We start from the raw sequence: 25,947 nt of genomic DNA on the forward strand, positions 1-25,947 counted from the left end.
AAAGAGTGTGAATGTGCAATTTTGTTTTTTTTTTCCTTCATGTGCCTTTTTCTCTGATGAAACTTGGTCCAAAGTGGGGTCTGCTGCATGTATTTGAATGTGAGACAAGAACCGCATCACTGAAAGAATCAAGCATTTATGTCCAATTATATATTTAGTTACATTTTTTCATTTTCAACTGTTTGTCCTTCAGGGTCTTGAGGGATGCCGAAACCAATCCCAGCTGACTTCTGGGGAATAGGGTGGGGCTCACTCTGGACAGGGAGCCATTCTATCAAAGGGCTGACACAGAGACAAACAATCACTCACACTCACATTTACGCCTATGGGAAATTTACAGCCACCAAAGAACCTGAACATGCATGTTTTTGTACAGTGGGAGGAAACCAGAGTACATTGAGGAAACCCACGCAGGCATGGGGAGAACATGCAAACTACTCAAAGAAAAGCCTCGGCATCATATAACCTTTTTTGCTGTGAGGCAGAAGTCGCTATTTATCCATCCAAAAGCAGCATGTGTTTGACTACACAACTCTTCTGATGTTTTGCTGGTGCAGCTTTGTCTTAGCTGTCTTCAGAAGGCAGTCTGGCCATCCAGTTTTAAAAAGAGAGATTCTGCTGACTCCAATATCAGCACGCAGACACACACTTACTCAGGCACACATGAGCACTTAAGTGCTTTTTCTTCAAGAAAAGCAGCTTTAGAGAGGTGAGCTGTCAGGAATTTCAAGCCTTAAAAGTGTCACAAAGGGAAAGACTCAAAGAGCTCGGCCAGCCTACAGGAGATGAGCGCATATGTGCTGCATTCACATTGAACCAGGATGGCAAAGGAAATGAGCCCTCTACCTGAAAATAGCATTCACCTCACTTGTCACCTGGTAACTGTTGCACGGGTAATAATCTTTATACTCAGTATTCTGAGCTCCCCATCCTAATCAAACTTTTGAAGTCAGGTCTGCAGAATAATACTTTCAGAAAGAGGTTTGCACAATTATTGAGGGACCTTATTAAAATCAATTTAAACATATTTTCTCTCCATACATAACTAGGCCAGTCTCTCCATGACACTTCTTGTGTTTGTACAAAAGCATTTGTATAATATAAAATAACACTAATTGCTGAAATTTAAAATTAATTCTACATGTGTAAGTGTTTCCATTAGGAAATCAGTGAAAGCCTAGAAGAGAGAGAATTTGATCAATGTCATGTTTCATTTCCAAATGAAACCACATTCCACAGCAGCTGGGCACACACTGGCAGAATTATTTGGCTTATCAAATCACATATTTCTAATGGCATCAATGAGCCGCCAGATCTCAGCAGGAGTTTGAGCCAAACTAAACATTGCTTGTCAAAGACAAAAGAGAGTTTGATGAAAAAAAGCTTAATATACTTTTAGAAGCTAAAAATACCATAAGGTGTAAAACCTTTTTTTTTTTTATAAAAATGTTTTATTAACCATTCCGCACAAAAGAGAAAAAAATATATATTAATTTGGACTGGACATTATTGGCAGGACCTATACCGACAGCTTGTCAGAATAAGTGTCTTTTTTCAGTGTCAGTTTGTTTTCTGCTTCCCTCTTGGGCGATTACCTGGCCCCGCCCTTATGTCCCTCACCTGTACCTTATTCGCCCCCTCTCCCCGGAGTATAAAAGCATCCGGCCTTATTTTCCTTTCATGATTGTCTGATTTGACCGCCTGCCTGTTTCTGGCCCCCACCCTGAATAAATAGACTTTGAGTAGTGATCCTGCAGATTTAAGTCTTTGCTTGTGTGTTTGGTGATCGTGTCACAGCTAAAATATTTCTGTTGGTGGACTTAGCTAGCAATGGTGACTTTGATAACAACCAGCCATTCAAAGCTTTTTATTGTGAATAGTAAGAGAGATGGCATTCATATGATGGGTTAATGATCCCTGTTGTGTAGTTTTATACGATATAATGCATAAATACATTCTATAGATAAATCCAAAATGGAAAAATCCATGTATTATATTTCATGGCTCATAGAATCTCTACCACAGTATTATATTATTTCTTTTTTGTTTTTTTGTGTTTTTCTGGCAATCAGGTCATCCTATCAAAAATCTTGGCAATATCAGCTAAAATGAAAAATTGAGATTGAGATCATAGTGAGTAAAAACATAATGGATCTGTCATGGCATAATTAAAGCACTGGGCAGTCAAGCAGCAGAAATCATGTCAGATGCACAATAATTAAAGTTAACCTTACAATGTTATTGGTTTGCTTCGAGACAAGAACTCAGACATATCATCCCTGCTGGAATTCCACCGTGATCCAGAAAAAAAATGTTAATCTCTGTTAGTTTCAAAAGTACAAAAGAAGATCTACGCTTTCAAAAGGCAATTTTCTTCTTTTCATAATCTTGTGCAAACCATGAAAAATTCCTGCCATCATTCCGCTGCAATGTCCACTTCATGAGATTTTTTTCCCCACCAGTCAACACTTCTCAGATGTTCTGTATACATGACATCAAATCAATTTCTCTGCATTGATATTCTGGGCCAAGTCCTTACATAATAAATCCTTTGCTCTCTGCAGTCACTTCTGTTTTTATACCCCCAAAGTCAATGTAGGTTCCATTGTTTTTATTTGATGAAATTTTAATATTAATTCAAATGATATATGAGACCCAATGAATAAGGCCTCATTCAACAGATATGTTCAGTTGGTTTATGACCTAATCAAGTGGCTTTCATCCTTGTGTTAACTGTCTCTTATGGATTGCCACTTATGAAAAGCCACTAATATCCAGTTTCAGAGATTGTTTTAGGCCTGAAATTCAGTCTTTTTCCTATTTCTGGTGATAAAAACCATCCAGTAAATCAATGTCTCCATCATCACCGGAGAAGTAGCGCAGGGCCCTCACTGTCTTTCCATCAGTCCTTCCACTCTGAGAAGCAGGAGTGACAGTGACTTCTTATACCAGAGTCATTCCACTACTTTTTACTCAAGTCAACCTAGAGACACCTCCACTATGGTTAATGAAGGCTAAGGCACACAAAAGTTTTGAAGGTTTTGAAAGTTTTTCAATATATTTTTATGATGCCTTCATACTGCACTTTCTAACAACTAAAATCTATTTTTCAAATGCAAATGACCTTATTTAAATAGTGCAGTGACAAATAACAATGGCTGACATTGGCCATAGCTTATTTCTACACTAGTGCATCCATCTATGTGAAACCACTGTTGACCTAAGTCTCCTTATCAATCACGGCTACTCTGGGGCAAGCAAACAGTATTTAAAGGTTTCTTGATTGATTGTGAGGTTTTGCCTCAACATTCAAGTTAAATATAAAATAAGACAGAGAATTATCTCTTCATCCTCTTGTCAATTAGAACATTTATTTTCTACCCTTCTAGATCTCAACTTTTTCAACTAAAGGACATTTTGTCTAGAACTTCATCCAAAGTTTACTATTGAAACTCGCACATCCACTCTGACCAAATAAAACATAAAATGAAACAATATTTAAACCTAATGCCGGAAAGGAACAATGTCATATAGCATCCTTGAGATGTGGCAGGGGACAAATCATATCACAAATTACAGAAGCAACAACCCAGACAACGCCAAGACTGATGCCTTGCTGGCAGAGGAGCTGAACCACTTCTGTGACCACTTCAAGGCAGACAGACCAGCAGCCACTCCACACACACCACCCTCAAGTACTTGCACACTAACACTTCAGGAGCACAAAGTGAGACGTGTGCTGAAGGTGGTGAACCCCAGGAAGGCGACCGGCCCCGATGGAGTACCTGATAAGGTACTGGCTGGAGTTTTCACCAGCATCTTCAACCTGTCCCTGTCGCAGGCCTTCATCCCACCCTGCCTTAAAGTCTCCACCATCATCCACGTCCTCAAGAATTCAGCAGTGGAAAGCATCAATGAGAGCAGGCCTGTTGCACTTAAGCCTGTGGTCATGAAGTGCTTTGAAAGACTGGTCTCTCAACACAGTCCGTGAAACTTGGCCCCCACCTCTCCTCCACTATCACACTCAGCACCAGTTCACCCCAAGGATGTGTATTGAGTCCCCTCCCGTTCACTCTCTACACACGACTGCTGCCCAATCCATCTCTCAAACACCATCATCAAGTTTGCAGATGACACCAACGTGGTCGGGCTCATCACAGGGGGGATGAGTCTGACTACAGAGTTGAGGTCAACTGACTGACAGCGTGGTGTTAAGCTAACAGTCTACCACCGAACACCACAAAAACAAAAGAAGTTATCCTGGACTTCAGGAAGGGCAGGGCTGAAATAGCCCCGCTGTACATCCATGGGGACTGTGTGCAACGGGTCAGTTCCATCAGATTCCTGGGAGTGCAGCTTTCTGACAACCTCTCCTGGACTGCAGCAACTCCAGCAGCAACTCTACTTCCTGAGGGTGCTCAGGAAGATCAATCTAGAGGAGAAGCTGCTGGTGATGTTCTACAGAGCCATAATCAAGAGCATCCTGGTGTACTGTATCACAGCATGGCATGTAGGTCGCTCAGCAGCAGACAGGAGAGCACTGCAGAGGGTGATCAACATGGCCCAGAAGATCACTGGCTGCTCTCTGCCCAGCCTTAAGAACATTGCTAGCTGTCTCTACCTCAGCAGAGCTGCCAGCATCATTAAGGAAACTTCCCAAACCAGCAACTACCAGTTTGACCTACTACCCTCAGGCCGACGGTATAGGTCTCACAGAACTCAGACACACAGGGTCAGGGACAGCTTTTTCCCCAGAGCCATCACTGAACTGAACAATAATAAATGTTAACACTCTGCACTTTTAACACCGCTTGTGCAATATCCAGTGCAATATTTTCTCGTGAAATACTCCTGTGCAATATCAGCCGATGACACATTCCACAGTTCTGAATATAATTTTGGCTTAAATCTTTCTATTTCTTTTATATTTTTCCACATTTTATACTGTTCTTTCTACTTAGTTGTACATATATTTCTTACTCCTCATTTCGTAAAAGCACCTTTGGAGTTGCACTCAAATCTCATTGTAATGTAAATTACAATGACAATAAAGGCGATGCTGATTCTGATTAAGTCTTTCCTTATTTGAAAGGGATTGCTTACAGTATGGCCTCATGAAATAAATTATATAAATCTGTGACGTGACTTATTTTATTAAATTATCATGTAGCTAACCCCTACCTGCACCTGTCACTTTAAGACAGTATTAAATATCAAATACAAAACGAGGGTTGACTTTTGATCCTCGATGAGGAGACTGCTGAGATTTACCTGCATATTTGTTGGACTTGACCTACAATATCTACCCACATAACAACAGACTGATAATTTTACAGGAAGCATATTGAACCCAATAAAGATCCTTCACAACACAGTATTTCAAAAAGGTAAGTAAATTAAAGTGAATACTGCACTGAAATACCACAGTACCTTTCGTCAACTCAAAGTTGGACTCACAATGCACAGTTCTTTTTAGTACTACAATTGACCAATTGGATATTGCGAACCAAAAAAAAGGAAACTCCCTCTGAGATCTCAGGTATTGAAAAGGAAATTGTCCCAAAAATTCAAATAAATAGAAAAAAATACATAAATAAAATTAATGCTCTCAAAGTCCTACCGCTCTCACTCACACGGTGCATGTCCTATGGCAAATATATGGAGATGTGGACATGGATGGCGAGTGGTGAGTGGCAACCAGTTTGAAGATGCAGATGGACAGCAGAAGATGGTAGAGGAACGCACGACTGAGGATCCAATCGAAGGACTCCAAAAAAAAAAAAAGCCAGCCTGCACAGCCATGCAAGAAAATTACTCACCTAGTCCCTCATAAAGGTCCATTTGGATGTATTTAAATAAATTTACTACTTTGCAGCGTCCTTCATACTTTTTTCATTAATTCTTAATAGCCATCATAACTCACAGTACACAAAACATGAATTTGCATAAACATTTCAAAATAAACTGTTTTCTTAGCATACAGCTCATATTGTTAATTATTACATTAACTTTTACATTAATTTTACTGCTCACGTGAAAAAACTAGGCTAAGCTTTCTCACGACCTAACACCTTTGCACCTCTAATTAGCCTGCACCGAGCAGTTACCACACACAGGGATAAATCGATTAACAATACAACACAACATTCATAAAGCGCGTAGACACAAGCTTCAGACATTTATGAATTACTCCGACCTGCTTCACGTTTATCCCGACTGGTTTTAGTGAGAGTACAAGGCTCATGTTTAAGTTTTTTTTTTTTTCAGCGTGTAACACTTTGCTAGCGAGCTAGCATGCTAATGTAGCATATTGATCGTTACTCACCGGGAATTCAATTGCTCGCAACTCCAAACAGTTCGCAGCTCGTCGAGCGACTCTTCTACATCCGTGTTCAAATTAACTGTCGGCTTTCTGACTTCTGACTTTGTTTTTATCAGTTCAATCCAAAAATGTCCTTGTCTCTTCGGCATCTATTCACGCACACCGTGCGTCGGTCGAGGGGAACGCGCAGAGGTCGGTACCAAGGTAACAACGCCTCACCTCAGTTAAAGGGACAGTAACACATACAGGTCGTGAGTTCCCTTAAGTTTATGAAGAGATGTTTTTAATTCTTCCTTCTCGTGCAAAACAGTCACACATTTTAAATATGAGAGGAACACTCAGAACACAAATGCATGATATACAGCTAAGGTTTCAGAGCAAACTACAAATTACCTGGGGCTTAACTAACCCTCTTTACACTGACGTTTCGATATTTTTCCTCATATGTGTTTCTGGAAAGTTTAAACTGTCAGTTAAAAGTCAGGCTTGTGGCTTTTTTTTTTTACTTTAGGGACCGAGGAAGAGAAGGAAACCTCAGTTTGTGTGTGTGTCTATGTGTACGCATGTGTGTGTCTAGAATTCACGCTGAAATTATCAAGTAAGGAAAAAGATTTTTGTCTCTGTCCCCTATCAGTTTTGTAGCTTGGTGGTGGGAAAGTAACAAGGTGTCAATTTTTGATCCATAGCTTCTAGCCTTTGTATGAACAGCTCATGACTGATGCCCCACCAGGTATGTCCACTGAATTTCATTCATCAGGACCCCACAGCGTAAACTGCTGTCCTCGCTCTGTTGTGAGTCACACTCAGCTCTACCATCACATTATCAAGCTTTTAGACACTTCCACCAATCCTTTTCTTTCTCAATTACTGATATTCTGAAACTCAATATCAATTCCCTCCAGATTTTTTTATTGCCATTTTTCTCTTTTCCCTGTTATGTCAGTTATGCAATCAAAACCTGAAGGTTTTTTATGCACCCAAGGGATAGCAGCACATCTGGTCTCACTTACGACAAAGGAAATATAAAGGCGGATTTTCTAATGGATAGGACCAATTGACTGCTTGAGTTGTAAAAATCTTTTCATTCATTGTTTAATTAATTTTTTTTATGCGTTTTTCAGGCCTCAAAGAAAATGTCAGGTCAAATATGTCACATTTCCTTTTTTTCTTTCCAAGTATTGTCTTCTGTCAAACAATGGGCCCTCACTAATACAATAAGAGCTGGGAGAAATGATTTAGCTGAGAAAACAGCACAACTGTCAGCGTCAGTGAGACACACTAATGGAAACAGATAACATTTAGTTTGCTAAACAGACGGCAGTAAAATGCATGCATAAATTCAAGCACAAATGAGGCATTGCAGACTGTCTTGGAGAAATGATCTGGTTTGGAGGTTGCTTTAGTGTGAAATGTTTACTGGCAAAATTGGATGTGTAGACAAGTGTTTGTACGGTGTGTGTGTGTGTGTGTGTGTGTCTTACCAACGGTTAGTTGACCGGTCAGTTGTCCCTGATCATTCCTAGCGTTGACTGTCACGTTTCTATCTGACTGGAGGATTAGTGGACTGTCCTAAAGAGAGTAGATGAAGGAGAGAGACGATTAGAACAAGAGCAAATTTCACATTCTCACAAACAAATCTCTGCTTACTGAAACACCGCTCTGTGATATCTCTCCTTTCCCTGGAACCCATGGCCTTATCCTCCTGATCAACAATCGATACCACACTAACCAGTAGTACCAGTGCTGACTATGAGCCTTCACAGTTAACACTTGACTCTTCCAACACAGATGTACTCTGCATGCAATTAGCATGATCTAGTCAAAACAGCATCCTGTGTGCATGTATGTCAGCAGAAAGGGAATTTCTCTCTACCTAAACAAGTTAAATGTAGAAGTGGCTCTGAACTCAGCTCTTTACATTCAGCAGGAATGGACGCAAACCCCAATTCCTCCATTTTGATTAAGTCCTAAACTCAATCTAACATCTCACTTTCTCTCTTGCTCTCACTAAGAACCCCTCCACCCCCACCGCCAACTTAATTTCTTTCTTTGCCTCTGCTGTGTAGGTCTATCTGCAAAATCATCTTGACCAACTGTTCCGTATCTTCTTTCCCCTCTTGCTACATTGCTGCATTTACGTCACTTTCATCTTTTATTTTCTTTTCTTTTAAGCTTCTCTGTCTCTCTCTGGTTTAAATTGCTTGTTTGTTTTGGTAGCATGAAATGAATAGCTCACAGGTGACCCAATTTCTCTGTTGATTTCCCCAAATTAATATCTAGCTGCATTCTGATCTTAATTCCAAATGAGGATTGTGTTAAAATTGGAAAGTCACTGATCTGTTGAAATGAAAAAAAAAAAAAAAAATCCCAATTTTTTACCCCTTTTCATTCTCCCTCTCCCTCCATCTATTCTGCTATTTGTTGTGGATGCATATTCACTGTTCTGCGGTCTGCTTACATCAGTCAAGACCAGATTTTTAACGCACCGCACCCGACTGACTCTATTTTTTACTGTCCACAGATTGATCCCAAGCACAAGAACTAGGGGTACATAATGCTACTACTGACACAAAGAAAACACTGGATGGGTTATGTTACTGAATTCCAGTAACAAACACATATGTATTAAAATATATTCTAGATGAACACAATAATATCCAAATGTGAGCACAGGTGCAGACACCTCCCTGCCTATGCGCACAGAAACACACCACCCACTCATCCAACATCTGCTAACAAATTTGCAAAACAACAAATGAGCATTCCACATAGTTTATTGTGCATTGCTTCCCTCATCTGTTTCCTAACGCTTGTATGCTGGATTAATTACTTTCAACAGGGTGTGTGATAGGCTTCACTATATTATCTTTCCACTCTGTTTAAAGTGTAGCGCGCCTGACAGATGTAATGTGCTTTGAATCATTCCAGCTGAATGGGCAATGTGCATGAGTAGCCCTGATGTCATTCACTTAATGCAGGACTCTGTCATTTAGAAGAGTGATCATCGATGGGAAGTCTTACTTGACTCACATGCGAAAATAAGGGCAGTAAATAGTTATTACATAATAAACAGTTGCTAATGTCTGTTGGTTTAACAGCTGATCAAAGATAAACAATAGATTGGTGGTGCTTATATGAACACTGACATTAATGCTTCGACCGTTTTGAATAAGGGAGTTGTTGATCCCTCAAAATACAATAAATAAATAAATAAAATTTTCAATACACACCATCAGTTACAGTTTTCAACAAAATACATCATCCCCAAAACACCACTTATAAATGGATATTGCCTTTGCTTGCTCGTGCTCACACTGACCCACAGTCTCTAGATTAAATCAATGCTGACTGCACATGCTGTTGCTCACTCATCAGATTCATAATTTTCAAATGTGCAGTTGGTGATTGTGGAAAACAAAGTGATGTGGACAACCTTAAACAAATGCTCCCCATCAATCAGAAAGCCTGTGTAACACTGCGCTGGGCGCTATAAGATGGGATTGATTGATTGATTGATGGGAGTTTGAGGTTGGTTTGATGTTGGTCACACTTTTGGTGTTACATTGAAAAGGTTATTGCACTGCAGAGTGGAAATGGATGCATTCTTTTGGTTTTAATCCACACAGATAGGTATTACTCTGAGAATTGATAGGAGTCCACATCAAACCATGAAACAATGCATTCACGCATTGACTGCTCATTAAACAATATTATAGGGAACAACAATGAACACTATGAAAGGCTACTGCAGCATTACCATATAAAACACATTATACATTTCTGTGTCAGGTAGCTATAATGTAATTCAAATCTACGGATAGAAAAATCAAAAAGCTATGAATACATTCACACATTAAGAAGTAGTTGGTTTTTACTTCCAGCTTTTAAAATTCACTGAGCACATTTAATGATTAACAATAGAAGGACCATAACAAACAGCAAAGTGTCAGAAATCTATATTCAAATCATATTCGCAACTTATTTACTTTGGAGAAATGGATTCAGTTCTCAAGGTATGTGCCTCTCTGTCTTCAAGAAACACTTGAAGACTTACACCAACTCTTGAAGCCTCATCTCTCCTGAGAACCCCTCTAACACCCTAGCATGCCAAGGTAGCACTCACAATGCACGTTTGTTACACTTTGTTACCGGCACTACTGAACATGTCATTTATACTAAGTCCCCATCTTTCCTTGAGCTCACTTGTACATTGATTTGAATAAGTTTCCACAAATAGATACAGTACAGGCCAAAGGTTTGGACACACTTTCCTATTCATTTTAATGAGAAGGTGTGACCAAACCTTTGGCCTGTACTGCACATGTAAATATTTAGATTAGACTGGATAAAATTAGACTGTATTAGATTAGATTGGGCAACACTGGCCAGGTGAACATTTGAAAAAAGTATAGAGACAATCAGGTGCACTTATAGACAATCTTTCCTTGACAGTGTTGCAATCTTTTCTTGTACTGAATAATTTCTTAAATTAAGAAGTAAAATAAATAAATAAATAAAACTGCTGAAGCAAGAAATAAAATCTGTTAAACCAGTGTAAACAAATAAAACACTGAGGGCCATCGCACCTTGCGCTTCCTTTCAGGCAGACATAACATATGTCACGTTGCCATTAATTCAGTTAATAGGTTAATTTTGCCTTGATTATGAGGACCTCCAGTCTGCAGTAGTCAGTGTAATTACTCAGGCTATAATAAGATGTGGACCTGTGGATCATCATCACAGCCTCCAGCCTGCAGTAAAGATGGGTCCCAATAAAAGCTTTCAGCCAGGCAGTCCCTCTGTCAGTCTGGATAGGCCTGGACACAAGGTTCATCAACGACGGGATTGATTTGATTTGATTTGTTTACCATCGCTGATAGCAGCTTGCAGAGCAGCTGTCCTTTCACTTCATACAGAGTACATCTCAACACCAAGCTGCATTCAAGACACATCGGGTATATTCGACTCATCTTTGCCCTCAGCCTAATAGCAGCTTTTAACTCTCCTGACTGTATCTCTGTGATTGCCTCTCTTGCGGTCTGTAAACCGCACTATCTAAAAATCTGTGCACTTAAGAAGTAGCTTCATTTCTTAATTTGATGAAAAGCTTTCAGCTCTCCTGCCCCTCGTCAGTCTTAATCTCTTCTTGTCTCTCCAACTTTCAGCCAGTTCGCATGTCTGTCAGCCACTCATTTAATTCAAGTCGTGGCGGACTCTTTGAGTGCGCCGGTTTGGGTAAGCACCTGGAGCATACATTGTAGGTTTTATAAGACTGTGAAATAAACTAATTTCTTTAAATGTCCTCCCAGGCGCCTCAACACACCAGGCAAATTGAATATCCAAAAGGCTCCTCATTCGTAGCTGTTTTTTGCATTCAAGAAAAAGTGATTCAGTGTTATTTGATAATGCGCAGTCAATCAAGTTTGAAATCTGCAATATCTAATTGGTGATTTTTGGCCACTTGGAGTCAGTGTTTTATGTTCATTCATACATTCTCAATCCTTAAATGAGCACCTACCTATCAATCCAGCTTTTTCATATGTGACTATTTCACATCCTTTTAATCAGTAAAAAGTCTCTCTTATAGTCTTCTCTTATAGCTTGCTAACCAAGAAGGTGCAACATCAGCAAGACTGGGAAATGAGTTAAAGAGTGGGTGAGCTGACAGTGAAAGTTGTTTAAATTCATCAGTATTGACAAGTAGATAGTATATAGTCTAAGCTAAAACAGAATGCTAATCAAAGAGTGTGTGATTAAGTGCCTGCGGTGTCCCTCCATTCCTCCTTCGACGTTAATTCCACTAATTAGCGGGGACTATTAAATAAGTGATGTGTTTGTTAGTGTGCAGTGCTAATTTGTTGTTTTTAGTCCCCATGGCCATATAACAGCAGAAACTAAAGCGGCGTCGCTCACAAGCTTACTCTCAGGGTAACTGGATTTAATATGTTCGAGTGTCTTGATGTGAGTTCAGGGGCCTTGTTGTCGATTTAAAATGTCAGCAACGTCCTGTACAGACCTTGTATTAACAGCACTGAGATCAGTTTAATCCATTTAAATTCCAAAGAGACCGCTGAGTTGACACTGAGCCATCAGGACACTCCAGCTCACTGTGTCTGTGTTATCTTACCAAATGTAAAGACTGGTGGTCACGACTCTCCGTAAATGTCTGTAGGCGCTTTAGACCTCTGTGTCACAAACATTGAATATCACTTATGGCACTACTTGATTTGATTTATATCATATAGTTGAATATACATTTTATTTAGGACAACAGCTGAAATTAGTCTGAGTCAAACTGTCAGATAGCACCCTCTCTAACTAAGGCTTTAGACTGAGTGTAAATCTTTTCTTAAGGTTGAGTGAAATATGCATCTCAGCAGCTGCATTGACTGGCTGCAGCAGTAAACCTACAACCTGAATGGTAAGTGGTAGTGACTCACTCACTTGGTGGAAAGCAGAGCATGGGGGAGTAGTTGTTGGAGACTTGGCTTGCAAATAGCTGACTACAAAACATATGAGCAGATTTTAGTAATCTTCCACCTCAGAGGTCCTGAAGGACTGCAGTGCTAGCAAGGTCCCTGTTGTGCCAGAGTTCATACCCCCGTTGCACGAAAATATTTCTGCACTTCAGGAGTGGAGCTGTTTTCCTGCCGAGTTATGTCAGTCGTGTCATTTTGTCATTTGCTCTTCTGGTGGTAGATTCAGCTGGGAAGACTTTTTTTGCTCCTGCATAAGCCGGACATAGTATCACCCTGAATCTAGCAAATTTGTTGTGCTGCAGGGCAACAAATCACAGAATCTTGGACAGAAATGTCCTACACGTATAAAGAGAGGCTGAATGGATATGTGCCTTGCTCAGTGGCTGCACAGATTGCTACACTAACATGACAATATTGTTCAGGTTGCTCCACCTGCTGATTTAGTTCCAGCAAGATAGACTTGTGACAACATTGTATGTAAATGTCAAAATATTTTTATTTGATACAATGTTTAACACATAAATATACTCATCTTAAATCCTACAATATGAGAAATTACAAGGCTGTTTAAATTATTCCCCCATGTAACAGAAGCACAATGTGTGATCTGTTATTGTGGGTGGAGAAGAACAGCAGCAACCCTGGCACATGTCCACACAGAGCTGTAGCTGTCCTCCGTGTTGCTTCCGTTTAAGACATAATTTGAATGTATCTCCAAGCAAGTCTTGATCGATTTAGAAATTTCCATGTACAAATGAAAACAATTAAAACCATCAATCTTCAGTGGAAAAACTATTCGCTTGCTTTGTGTTTTCACACCTTCCAGCCAATCTCTTCATGATTTATTTATAGACTCAGGCTTTGCATTTAAAATCAAACTTTAACTTTCCAAGTCAAAAGTATTTACAACAAGGAGAAAAATGTAGTCTAGATTTCTCATATAAATCACTTAAAATTAATTGTGTAAAGATTTCATGGGGATTCTCAATGCAAATTGCTGCTGGAGGTGATATTCCCGAAAGCTAACGTGGTGGACTAGTAGAACTTTTTGGCTGTCATAGACTTCTGCAGGTTCCCAAACAATATGTGCCAAATGGCAAAAATAGATAAAGAAAAAATTGAAAAGGTGAGAGGGGCAGACGTGTGGGATGGTGGAGAAGGAGAAGTAAGAAGAGACCTCCCGGCTTTAGGCTCACAAGCCGATAAATCTTGAAACAAGGAGAGAGGAAAAGAGGAGGGAGAGCAAGATAGAGATGGAAGGCGGAGGAGGGTAAACCGCAGAGCATTTGTTTTAGAGATAAACACACCAAATAGAGCCATACAAAAAAATGTGAGCACTCCACCTTCTGCTTCTCTACGATAATGAATAGTGTTTTAGGGACTGGTCAACAAAGTCACATAACTCCAACAAATACATAAAAAACCCAAGACGAAATAAGATGCAACAGGTGTATGATATTGCAACCTGGGGTCATTTATTTAAATAATTTTTTAAATGAGTTTTAATTCTGTTTCTGTTTCTGTTTAATGAAAAAATACTGTCCATATATATATCGAACATATTTACATGCCCACCAACTGCTAAATTGCGCAGTTTAGAAGAAGCGTCTGCTGCTGTCACTACATCGTTCAACTCACACTGAACTCAACAACAAATTTGTACAACCAATAAATTAAAATCAACTTTCTGGAAATACAGTTTGTCGCAGTCCCTTGTTAAAAACATGTTCAATATTTCATATGACGCAAAAAAAAAAAAAAAAAAATAGAATGATCACCATGTGGTTGAATATGTCCACCACTTGAACTAGTTAAAGATTAGATCTCTTATTAGCCGTATATATATATATTTTTTTTTTTTTTTTTGCACTAGTTCCTCTCTTAGTCACAGCTAAAAAGTGTTTTGTGAAGCTGTTCTAACATTGAGCTTTGACCACCAAAATTTAATAAGTTCATCTGTGAGTCCTGGTGAAGCTCTCTGTCAAATCTGAAGAAGTGAAAAGCAGTGAAGGTGTTATTGTGCCTGTGACACCTTGAAAACAATGTGTCTCCACCTCACTGGCACAGAGGTCTGAAAAAAAAAGTGAGGATTTACAGATGATACCTCCAACCTGACAGCTTAGTGATAAAATACATCTTAGGGAGTTTTACATAATATTAGAGATTAGAGCTCTGGAAGAAATTTTCGTGTGATGGTCTTAAGCCAAAAATGCAAGCATATTGTTAGTCCTGTCGTGAGAGTTCTACTGTGGCTGAGCAAAATCTGTCAGGGCATGATAAGAAAAAAAAAACATGAGACAAAAATAAAATAAAACAGCTATGTGTGAGCTAGAAACTCCATAGAACCTTCTTTGACTCCCACCTGGTAGTCATTGTTCTTTCTTGTTTACTCTACCACAGTGTCTGACTCACTTATTAATGCATGTTGGCATGATACTGTTTGTTGTTGTTCCCTCCACACAGACAAAGAAAGACAGCAGCAGCGTTCATCAAATCTCTAGTCTCAAACCTGGGCTGTTTTTCAAAGTCATTTCTGCTCTACTGAAAGCTGCCAGTGTGGGTTCCTTCCCACAGTCCAAAGCCATGCATGTTAATTGGTGACTCTGCGGATGACAGGAGTGCGGCACGACATTATGATATGAATTTTCTAAAAACAGAGGGCTCGTCCATGAGGGATAGAGTTTATTCAGAGCATACTGAAGTGGGCGATTTTCAGCAAGTAACACATGCTACAGGCAGAAAAGGCACAAAGCAGTCCCTCAATTCTCCTTTACACACACAGGTGTTACAATGATCTTGGACATCTGTGGCAAGCACATCATCATTTCTTGACTGGCTTCCTTACCTGGAGACCAGCCAAGTTAAGATTGGACAGAGACAAAGTCTGCTCAGTTCTCCTGTCCTGCATCCACAATAGAACTTTACAACTCTCAGAAAGCTCATGTAGTGCATTTTTCCTGTACAAACAACGTAGGGCGCCTGAGAACAAAAACAACAACTGTAGCATATCTTGAATATGAAATCATTATGAAACAAATTTGTGATGAAAAACAATATGTCTAAGGGGGGCAGCACGGCAGAATAGTGGCTGCCAGCAAGAAGATTGTTGGTATGATTTCTGGGGCTGGGACCTTTCTGTGTGGCGTTCTCCCCGTGTCTGTGTGGGTTTCCTCCCACCGTCCAAAGACATCATGTTTGGGTGAACTGGTGACTCTAAAGTGTCTGTAGGTCTGAGTGTGAGTGTGAGTGGTTGTTGGTCTCTGTCTGTCTCTGTGTGTTGGCCCCCATGATGGACTGGTGACCTGTCCAGGGTGTACCCCGCCCCCTCGCCCCTGTGACCCAGACACAGATGAGTGGAAGATGAGTGGAAGATGAGTGAGTACGTCTATCAGTGTTCCAGTGGCTCACTTGGTAAGCAACAACTATGAATCTCAGTCCTCATTTCAGTAGACCAAGTTTATGTCAATTCTTTTCTCTTTCTCCTAACGTAACTGTAACTGTAGCTTTTATTGGGCAAAATGGCTAAAGATAGAGGAAAAAGAAAAAAAAAGGACCAACTAGCTGCCAGAAACAAGGTTAAAGGACAGCATGCTCACAGTTTATCAGTGAGCATGCCGTCAAAAACTTATGCAAGTCAAAAACTTATCTGTTTTTGACTTGCATGGAGGAAAAGTAAAATCAGTTGTGTTGTTATAGTGATAAAGCAGCGAGGTTCTGAACCAGGATCCTCCACTGTATGGTTCACAATAACAACCAGGAGCACTAATCCCTCATGTGAGAAACATGTATGTCGGTACACACAAGATAATACGCACACAGTGTTTAGTCACACTCTGGCTTTTTCACTTACACAACAACATTGTATGCAAGTATGCAGTGTGTGTTCAAATATTAACAAGCTTCAATGACTAGAAATAACAATTAAAAACTTGGAATTGTACAACACACACAACACAGACACACATACACAGAGAAACAGTACAACCAAGTCATCCTGGCCCGGACTTATGTCTCTGGCTGCATCATGGCTGCATTTGTCTCAAAAGAAACAAATTGTCCCTTAAGATGTGTGTCCTCTGGCATGGCTGAGTAGAGGAGAAGTGAAAAGATAAGTGGAGAGGATGGAAGAGCAGAAGAAAGCAGAGCAGATAAAGTTGCAATGCTCTATTTGCCATGAAATATTTCCCTGTGGTGCAAATACTCGAGGTGAAAGAGGAATAAGTTAACTCCGGAGAAGTTTGTGTATATTTAACAGAGTTGTGTAGGTGTGAAAAGATGCTGCCCTTGTTTAATACAATACCAGTACGTAATGCATGGATGTCAAAATGGTGACAGTGTTTGACCTACTGTAGCTCACCTGTTGTTTGTGTCCAAATGCACGTGCATGCTTGGCCTGCACACACAGTTTATTGTTAATAGATTATTGATCTGAGTCAGCTTCCAGGGCTTGTAGTGGCTGACACACACGCATGCATGCACACACACACACACACATAACTAGACTTTGTGTCTCTTTTTAATGAGAACTACATCAAAAATAAGTTTCTTTTTTTCTTATTTATTTGTGGCATAAAAATGAGGGGTGCTCTGCCACATCCATTAGCAAGCTAACTCTGAGACAAGACGAGTCACAGATTCCAATCAAACTACGGTATATCATGTATTTTAATCTGATTTGATGCCATTCCTCAGATATGTTCTTTTTTGGTGGAGTTTCCTCACTATCTCTGTTCCATCCAATTCCCCAGGGGATCATTACAGATCCTTTTTTCATTTGCACTGAACCCATCACCATAAGGTGCTTGTGTACGTGTATGTGTGTGTGTGTGGAGAGCATATTTCTTTTTATGATGGTTTTAGAGACTCTTCACTTTAACCCTCTAACCTCAAGAAAGCAAGACAAATCAGACAACTGTCAGACGCAGCAGAAATAAATAACAGTGAAAGTACGAGAGTGGGCTGGTTGTCTCTGTGTTAAACTATATCCAAGTTATAATTGCCAGAATAAAACACTACATTATAATGTACTACCTTATTCAAGGGGGTTAGAGTTCAATGATTATCTGTAGTATCTTTAGGTTTCTCTCTCTGAATGTATGATTCCAACAAGCACTCAAGTTGCAGTTTTTACCAATGTGAACCCAGACTCATATTTTCTATTTTGAAGACTTTGAACCATCAAAGTGGTTTTGCAGAACATTATGATGCCACTGTGAAGTTGACCATAAAAGGAAATCACCTCCTCATATGGTCCATTTTGTGTGAATGTTCCTCAATATAAATTCTATCAGGCATTCCTGGGATAGACATGATGTTACTGTAACTGCACAGTGAGACCCATCTCCACTCGGCTGTGTCCAACGCTGTAGTGCACTCCGGTTCCACCTCCATAATTGTTCTACCACAGGAGAAAAAGACCATCACAATTGTCTCAGTCGGTGCGGATCCCAGATTGCAGCAAGGACGCCTGCGTGAGATGCTATCCGTTTTGTTTTCTTGGAATATTTGGGAGTGGGGAGGCGATCACTGTCATAACACGCACACACACAAATCTGCCATAAGTCGCAAGATGAATGTTGCCTGCAGGGCAGCACGGCGGCAGCGTGATTAGCTAACCACAGAAGGTCGTGGGTTCGATTTTCAGGCCTGTGGCCTTTCTGTGTGGAGTTTCCATGTTCTCCCTGTCCTCGCGTGGGTTCCCTCCCACCATCCAAAGACATACATGTTTAGGTTACAAAGGTGAATGAATGAATGAATGTTGCCTGCTGAATTGTGTGAACTTGCCACCTTCAGCAGGTTGCCATCTGAGCGGATTATGAAAATGGCAGAAGGTGGAAGGGGAATGCTACGCGGGACACCTCAGCAATGTCAGGATTACAGTATACCCAGAAATTAAATGAGATGAGTACAGGGACCTTAAATGGTTATTACCATTGGGAAGTGCAGACATACAGACAACCCAGACATAATGCCTCCCACCACAGCAGTGCTACAAAGAACAGAAAATAGTACCAGAACTGACAAGGATATAGTTATTACAGGGTAGAAAGAGTATGTTGTGCCGAGCGCCTAAATCAGCATGTTGTTTTCCTAAGTGACCAGTAAGATAAAGATATATGCCTCACTCAATTTGACACTTACTTGTGGGTCATTTATCCATCGCAGCCTCTCCAGCCTGTTATACTATGGCCATAGGCGGGAAATAAAGTGTGCTCTCTGAGGCCTAATGTAGGAATGAGGCTGCTTCAAACCGAATACTCTCATTCACTGGGGGCTCGAGACTGGTGGGAGTTTTCACATCGACATGTGATGTTAAAACCAACTCCGGCTTAATAGTGTAGAAAAACAGAAAGACAGGAAGAAAACAGTGCCGTACAATTCTGTGCCTACCAACAAACATTGGCGCAGTTTTTGGCAGAACATTTTCAGATGGTCTGAAAGTTTCCATCTTCGCCTTGTTGGGTTCATTAAGATTTAAGCAAATAGTGGAACAATTAGCCCTTTCACTGTGAAATGATGAACCACTAAGCTTATTTAGCTTGTTTCAAATTCCATGCTGTTTTATCCGGCTCGGCATGAACGAAATCAATGGAGGCAAGTACTTGTTGTTTTCCCAAGCCATGACTCCAACCCTTGTGTTTACATTTGGTTTCTAAAATGAGGCTTTAATCATCGCTGCTCTGGTTTTTTTTTTTTTTTTCTTTTAGGGGGGGCTCATTTTCGAGTAGTTCAGTGTCTTGTGCTTTGTTATTGCTGTGAGAGAGATTTCCTGATGTTGGCCTCTCTGCGGAGCTCTCAGCCATGTGATGAAATCCCTGGTCGAGTAGCTGCCTCCATAATTACTGGGAATGGTTTACAAGGGCAGCCCATGAGAGAGATGAAGTGGATTCTCTTGATGAAACACTGCATACGATGGCGTGAAAGAGACGTCGGAATTTGTCTGAAGGATAAGACATGATGGAGATAAAAAGAGGATGGTTCCAAACCATGGCACTAAATCAACTTGTTGGAATTAATTTTCATTTTCTATTGCAGTGAACACATACTGCCGTCATTTCCCACCACGAAGAAGACTGGCACAGACTGAATTTCTGTTTGACATCCTACATCAGCAGCCCTGGAGAGAGAGGAATAACTTAGACACTATCACCTTTCCAAAATGATAGGTCTGAGTGACACGGTGTGAAAGACAGATGTGATTTGAAAATGATATAGACCAGGCTTCTGAGTTACAAAATAATACCTAAAAATAGCAAAAGTTTTCATCATTACGATTTCCACTGCGGATGTAAAATGTTTACCTGCGATGGTGTAGCACTTTATTCCTGTTGTCAGTATACAGGTCCGTTCCATAATAATAATGACAATAATAATGATAATTCTAAGATATTTATGCAATAATTTTCATTATTTTTATTCTGTAAAGCTTGTCTCTGAAAAATGCTTCATGAATTGTATTTACTTATTTATTGCTTAGTTACAAAGAAAATTTGAATAGTGAATGAGAACAGAAAGAAGATGAACGTAAAGAAAAAGAAAGGACAGACAGAAGGACAGACTGCTGGATGTCAAGCATGGGGAAGAATGCATTTTGGAAAGAGTTTTTTGTGAAGAGAAATGATAAGGTGATAGTATAAGAGGTTTGACAAGCAGATAGACGTCGAAAGGGGCATAAAATAAGCAATTTACCTCTTTTACTATGTTTTCCCTTTTTTCTATAAAAACCAAAAAAGAAAAAGTATCTCAGGCACACCACTCATGACCTTCAGGAGGTTTACTTTAAGGATTACTGACATAAAGTGAGTAGTACATCAAGCTGTTTCTCTTCCCAAACATACAGTGGGAACCTCTTCTGAATCAGTATTTGAGTATTTGGTACAGTAGCACAGAGACCTTTGGAACTCACCGTACGCCTCATTTCTTCAATAGACAAACACATGAACTCCATTCACACTTGCAAGTTGGCTCCATTTTCTTTAGACCAAATTTAGAGCTGTTTGATCATTTCAGACTAAAAGCAGAATGCAAGAATTGCCGTATGTGGATGGTACATTGAAGTGGCAGAAAAATTGAACCTGCTGATGTTGCACTCACATTCATGTAACAGAAGTGTAAGTGATCCATGCCCCCCCCCCCCCCCCCCCCCCCCCCCCGACACACACACACACACACAGAGTAATGGTGCAATATGTAATCAAGGCATTGTACCAATGATCTGCACGCTGTTAATTAAATCCAATCTGTACGTCTCCTCAGCGTGAGTAAGGGTGTCTATGTGTGTGTAATGACATAAGGCCAGAGCATTGTAATGCCATACTCCCTTCCAGTTAATTAATTCAAATGTCCACCTTTAATTAATTTCACACAGTGGATTGTGACCGGTCCCCCTGGAAACTACCCATGAATGTAAAGTGCCCATGAGGACGTGTGCAGAAATCAACTGACTGACTGAATGTCAGTTCTCCTTATTTTTGGTAGTAATGTTTTTTCAGTATGCACGCCAAGGAAGGATTGTGTGTACGCATGTGTAAGAGAGACAGGAGAGCAGAATGCAGGACAGTAAGGGGGCCTTATGGACATTACAGTTTAGGGTTCGACCAGCCTTACTGTAGCTATATAAGTGGACATTTTTTTTCTGCAGTCCTCACGTAATCGTCTCTTGGTTGATGTTGCGTGCGGTTAGCATGGATCACTATCACGTTAGATCATAAATTCTGCAGAGTTCATTAGATGTGCTGATTACGCTGAACAAATGGTTGAACACAGCTCTGGATTTGGAAGTAAACACCCCTGTTTGATTGGTCCTTTACCTAAAATAGGCCAACATTTCTCTGTCAGTGTTATCACTGAAGCTAGCTATGGGCTGAAAGATAAATTTGTGTGAACAAAGCTATCTCCTTGCGAGATCATCATGCCAATTACTGCATAGAACCCAGCTTTGGGAAGTATTCAAACTTGAATATGCAGATACGCTTTATAAAATAAAAAGCACAACCCAAATTTTCACTTAAAATCAGGGGCATCATATTAAAGCTTTCGCCACAGATAAAGAATCTGTAGAGCTAAATATATCATGTAACTTTTGGTTCAGGTAACAAGTCTAAAGTAAAACTGCACTCAAGAAGAAATATCAATGACCCTGAGTATGGGTAGTTCACTAAATCAAATGCTAAACGGAGCGCTGGCACACAGCCTTGTGCTCAGTTGTTACTACTGTCTATGCCAGTAATGCAGCATTTATGGATATGGAGGGACAGGCTGCCCTGAGCCAGGATTAGTTACAAGGATGAAAAGGTGTCCGAGAGCAGGTGTTCATTAAAAAAAAAAAAAGAAAAAGTTTATGATCTCATGTAAGAAAACAGAAGAAAGGGCGGAAGGAGCCCTTTTTTTCGTTGGTAAAGGTTTAAAGAATAGAAAAATGAATAACCCAGAGCAAACAATACAGTCTTAGGTAAATCATTTCATATATTCTTTTATGTGTACTTCATCCTGACAGTATCTGTGGCTGAGCCGAAAGGCTATTACAAAATATTATCATTGGTCAAAACGAGTGCTGCAAAAGAAAACCTTGCAGCACTAACCATGAAGGTTATCTACGACATGCTGGCCACTGCTTTCACATGGCAGCCTTCTCTATCTGGTGCAACAAGGAAGCAGACTTTGGGAGAAGCAATGCTCATTTTGATGACAACATTATCAAAATTCTTACATTTAACAGATCAATGCATGATGTGTCCTTTTTTTCCAGTCAAGTTTTTTGATGAGGGGACTCGTCTTGACTTTTCGATGTTACGACCTCGGAAACAGGAGCTGAAGGCAGGGATGGAATGATCTTTTGAGAAACAGATTAATATTCTTATTCATTTTATCTAATTTGCTCTTTCCCCTCATGGGCCAATGTGACTTTCCTTCCTCTGACATCCTGGAAAATGCTGTTAAATGTTAATGGGGACTATTTTTACATGGGTCACGACCATGTCTGGTGCGCATATACATACCGGACACGCGCATCCGATTTGGACTTTTGCAAAGCCAGGTAGACCAATAGGTAGACAATAGCCATGCAAAGATATACACCCAGATTCTCAACTACACGCACCCTTTAAACTCAGCCTTGAATATATGTATGATATATTTTTACTCCTGGAGACGTGATCAATAATCCACACTTCCCCTGGTCATCTGAGCAAACCACTTTCAGTCAAACTTTTCTGTTGCCTCTTTTCTATTATCTTGGATTTAAAATCAGTCATTGCGTTGATTTTATTTTAAATATACTTTCTAATGTTTCAGGGGACACTGACAGAGCTTAGACATCTTACAAGGACTCTGGATATGTCTGATTGATGGAATTCTCATCGCCTGACGTCATGCATGCGTTACCGCCGACAACGTATCTAAGTCATTCCTTTTGTGCAGGCTGTAAGGCTGGAGAATCTCTACTATATGGAGAGCCACCCACTAAAGGTGACACGCTGTCAATGAGGGTAAGCAACATGATAGACGGACCAGGAGCAGTGTCTGTAGATACTGGCAGCAGTGTGGTAAAATATGTTTATATGGTATTTCACCCCATATATGTCAAATTCTAACAAAAAGTGAAATTGCATATGAAAACTCACCGCTCAAGACTTAGAATAAGCGGTTTTGCCACATGAGGGCCTTATACAATGATGATAGTTGAAATAGCTGTGGTAATAAAAATATGTCAGGCTCTACCCTGAATGAAAGAAAAAAAAAAAAAAAGACATCAAAAATGTATTATTCTGCAGTACAAAATACCAGCCCCAGGTGACAAGCAATTCCAATCAAGTATGCTTGACAGCCGGACTTTGCAGGCTCTTCTGTCGATGTGACAAACAAAAGCACGAACAGAAAGTCACATACACACAAAAACGACTTCCTATTATTCTTTAGCGAGGCTGGAAACACTGCCGGTAACATGCAATTATATAGTCAAAAAAAAAATAAAAAAAATACAACAACAACAACAACAACAACACCACTGTAACAATTAGACTTGCCACAGCGCAACAGTTGCACAGCAATAGCCCTGGAAATTATAGCTCATACCAAGGTCTGCATCCGTTCACTTACATTAACCCTGGATTGTTTACAGTGCTGCAAAGTCAAAATCAATAGGGCCTGCCAAGAAGAGAACAGCCTAATGTTCCATTAGAACTCTCTGCTATTCAATTACAGCACCAGAGTTGGAGAAGTTTCAGCTAGCTCAGGTCCCATGAGGAGAAGCAGAGAGAAAGTATGAAGCAGAAAGGGAACAATATATCTAAAACTGACAAACAGCAAAAATAAAGTTATGGCGTCCTCCCACCTTCACCCACCTCCCACATTCCCCCGTCTTCATTGAAGCTGCAGTGCAGGTTGTGTTTGAGAAAAGTTGCCTGATTGTTGTTTTCTTCAAAAATCTTCAGTATGCTTCATACATTTGCTCTTGCTTTTGCATGTTACAGATCTCTTTGGCAGCTTTAATCAACCTTTTAATTGGCTCCACTTCCTAGAACATGCATTCTTTGACACCTTGCCTCGCTCAATTTTACATACAAACATCCGCCCTGCCACCAATGTGTGTGCAAGAGATTTGTCTCCTCCAAAAGAAGTGAAGCCCTTCCCCAGCCAGCATGCTGCACACAACTAGGTCCCTCTCCAGAGAGCCAGTGCTAATGCAGGGCTGAGAGAGAAAAAGAACAAACATGATATGGAAGGCAGTGCATAGAAAGAAATGTGATTGGCAGGGGATAGAGGTGGAAAAGACGGAATAAAAGGGGGAACGATCGGCGACAAAAGGAAAGTCAAATCAAAAAATGGGTACAGCAAGAGATGAGAGTAAATGAAGTTTTTTTTTATGTTTCCTTGTGGTGGGGATAGGTCATCATGGAGTCCCTATGGGGACAATTATAGGACCTGGAAGCAGGAATCTGTATTTGTGTCCATGTGTATGTGTGCACTTGTGCAGTGTCACGAGAGACAGGTGGAAAAGGGAAGAGAGGCAGAGGTACACAGTGAGCAGTGTATCTACATTGTGTCTTTGAAATACACCATAAAGTACTCTGCAAAGGCTTCCATCCATTCAGATTTAATACACTATGTAAATCTCGGCTAGAGACTGTACTTCTACCTGTCTCAACTTATTTGCTTACTGTCATCAAATAGCAATACTGCCTGTGTTGCCTTGCTGCCAATGAAGACTGTCCTCCCAAAACAAAGCAACAGGTTTTTTAACAGTCAGCGTCTGTGTTGGTTTTGCCTTTTCCAGAGAACAACAGGATGGCTCCCAAACCTTAATCTCACGTGTATCTTGTAATAATGTACTTATTTCAACCCCAATGGTGATCATAACATGATCTTGTAGGGAACAGATCATTTCTGTCATCCTGTCAACGCTGGTGTCGTTCTGTCATTTGTTCTATCAAAGCATTTCTGTGTGTCGGCCCTGTGATGGACTGGCGACCTGTCCAGGGTGACCCCGCCCTCGCCCAATGTCAGCTGGGATTGGCTCCAGCAACCCCCACGACTCGGAAATGGATAAGCGGTAGAAGATGAAGGAATGCATGAATGCTACCAGCCATTTGACCTGCCTTACATGCCTTCTCTCCAATGATTGCCCATCCTGCCTGCCAAATGTTTGTTCACCTGATTGAAACCTGCCTGTTGATCAACTAGCTTGTTCAATCAATCAGTAAAGTCCTCTTTTGGATCGATATGATCTGTGTGGATCGTGACCGTGTGGCACTGAAATTTATTGTCAGAAAGCATGCAGTGTGCTGTGTCTGATATCGTTACTCCCCAGGTTGGCAGGGATCTTTGCTGCTCTACAGCTTTATTCAGAAGCCATGCAGTCCTTACTCCAGGTCCTGCGTCTCCCAAGGCTTCTCTGGTGCCTCCAAATGTTGGCCGAGTACTTCTCTGTGCCTTTCACTTCTCTGCTGGCGCCTTGCAATGCTTCCTCGCCATATGATCTGTTGCTTTGCTGCCAAGTGCTCAAGTGACTCCTGCCTACGACCTATTATGGATCTGGTTGCTGAAACAAGTCCCTCTAAACACTATTCATTGTCTGACTCAAGAACAAATATTTTGTGACAAATGCGCAAGTCATGCCCAGATTGTAAAACTCTGGATAATAGATTT

The 25,947-nt window shown here is 40.4% G+C and overlaps 1 protein-coding gene across 1 annotated transcript in view; it reads right to left on the reverse strand.

The window, feature by feature from the left end:
• The window catches only part of sgcz (sarcoglycan zeta), a 132,800-nt gene that overhangs the window by 54,083 nt on the left and 52,770 nt on the right, over window positions 1-25,947 (reverse strand). Inside the window, exon 3 of the mRNA XM_029508208.1 lies at window positions 7,804-7,891. Coding sequence (XP_029364068.1) covers window positions 7,804-7,891 — 88 coding nt within the window. The remainder of the gene's footprint in view (window positions 1-7,803; window positions 7,892-25,947) is intronic.

This window comes from Echeneis naucrates, chromosome 1 (assembly GCF_900963305.1).
Source record: "Echeneis naucrates chromosome 1, fEcheNa1.1, whole genome shotgun sequence".
NCBI classification, from domain to species: Eukaryota; Metazoa; Chordata; class Actinopteri; order Carangiformes; family Echeneidae; genus Echeneis; species Echeneis naucrates.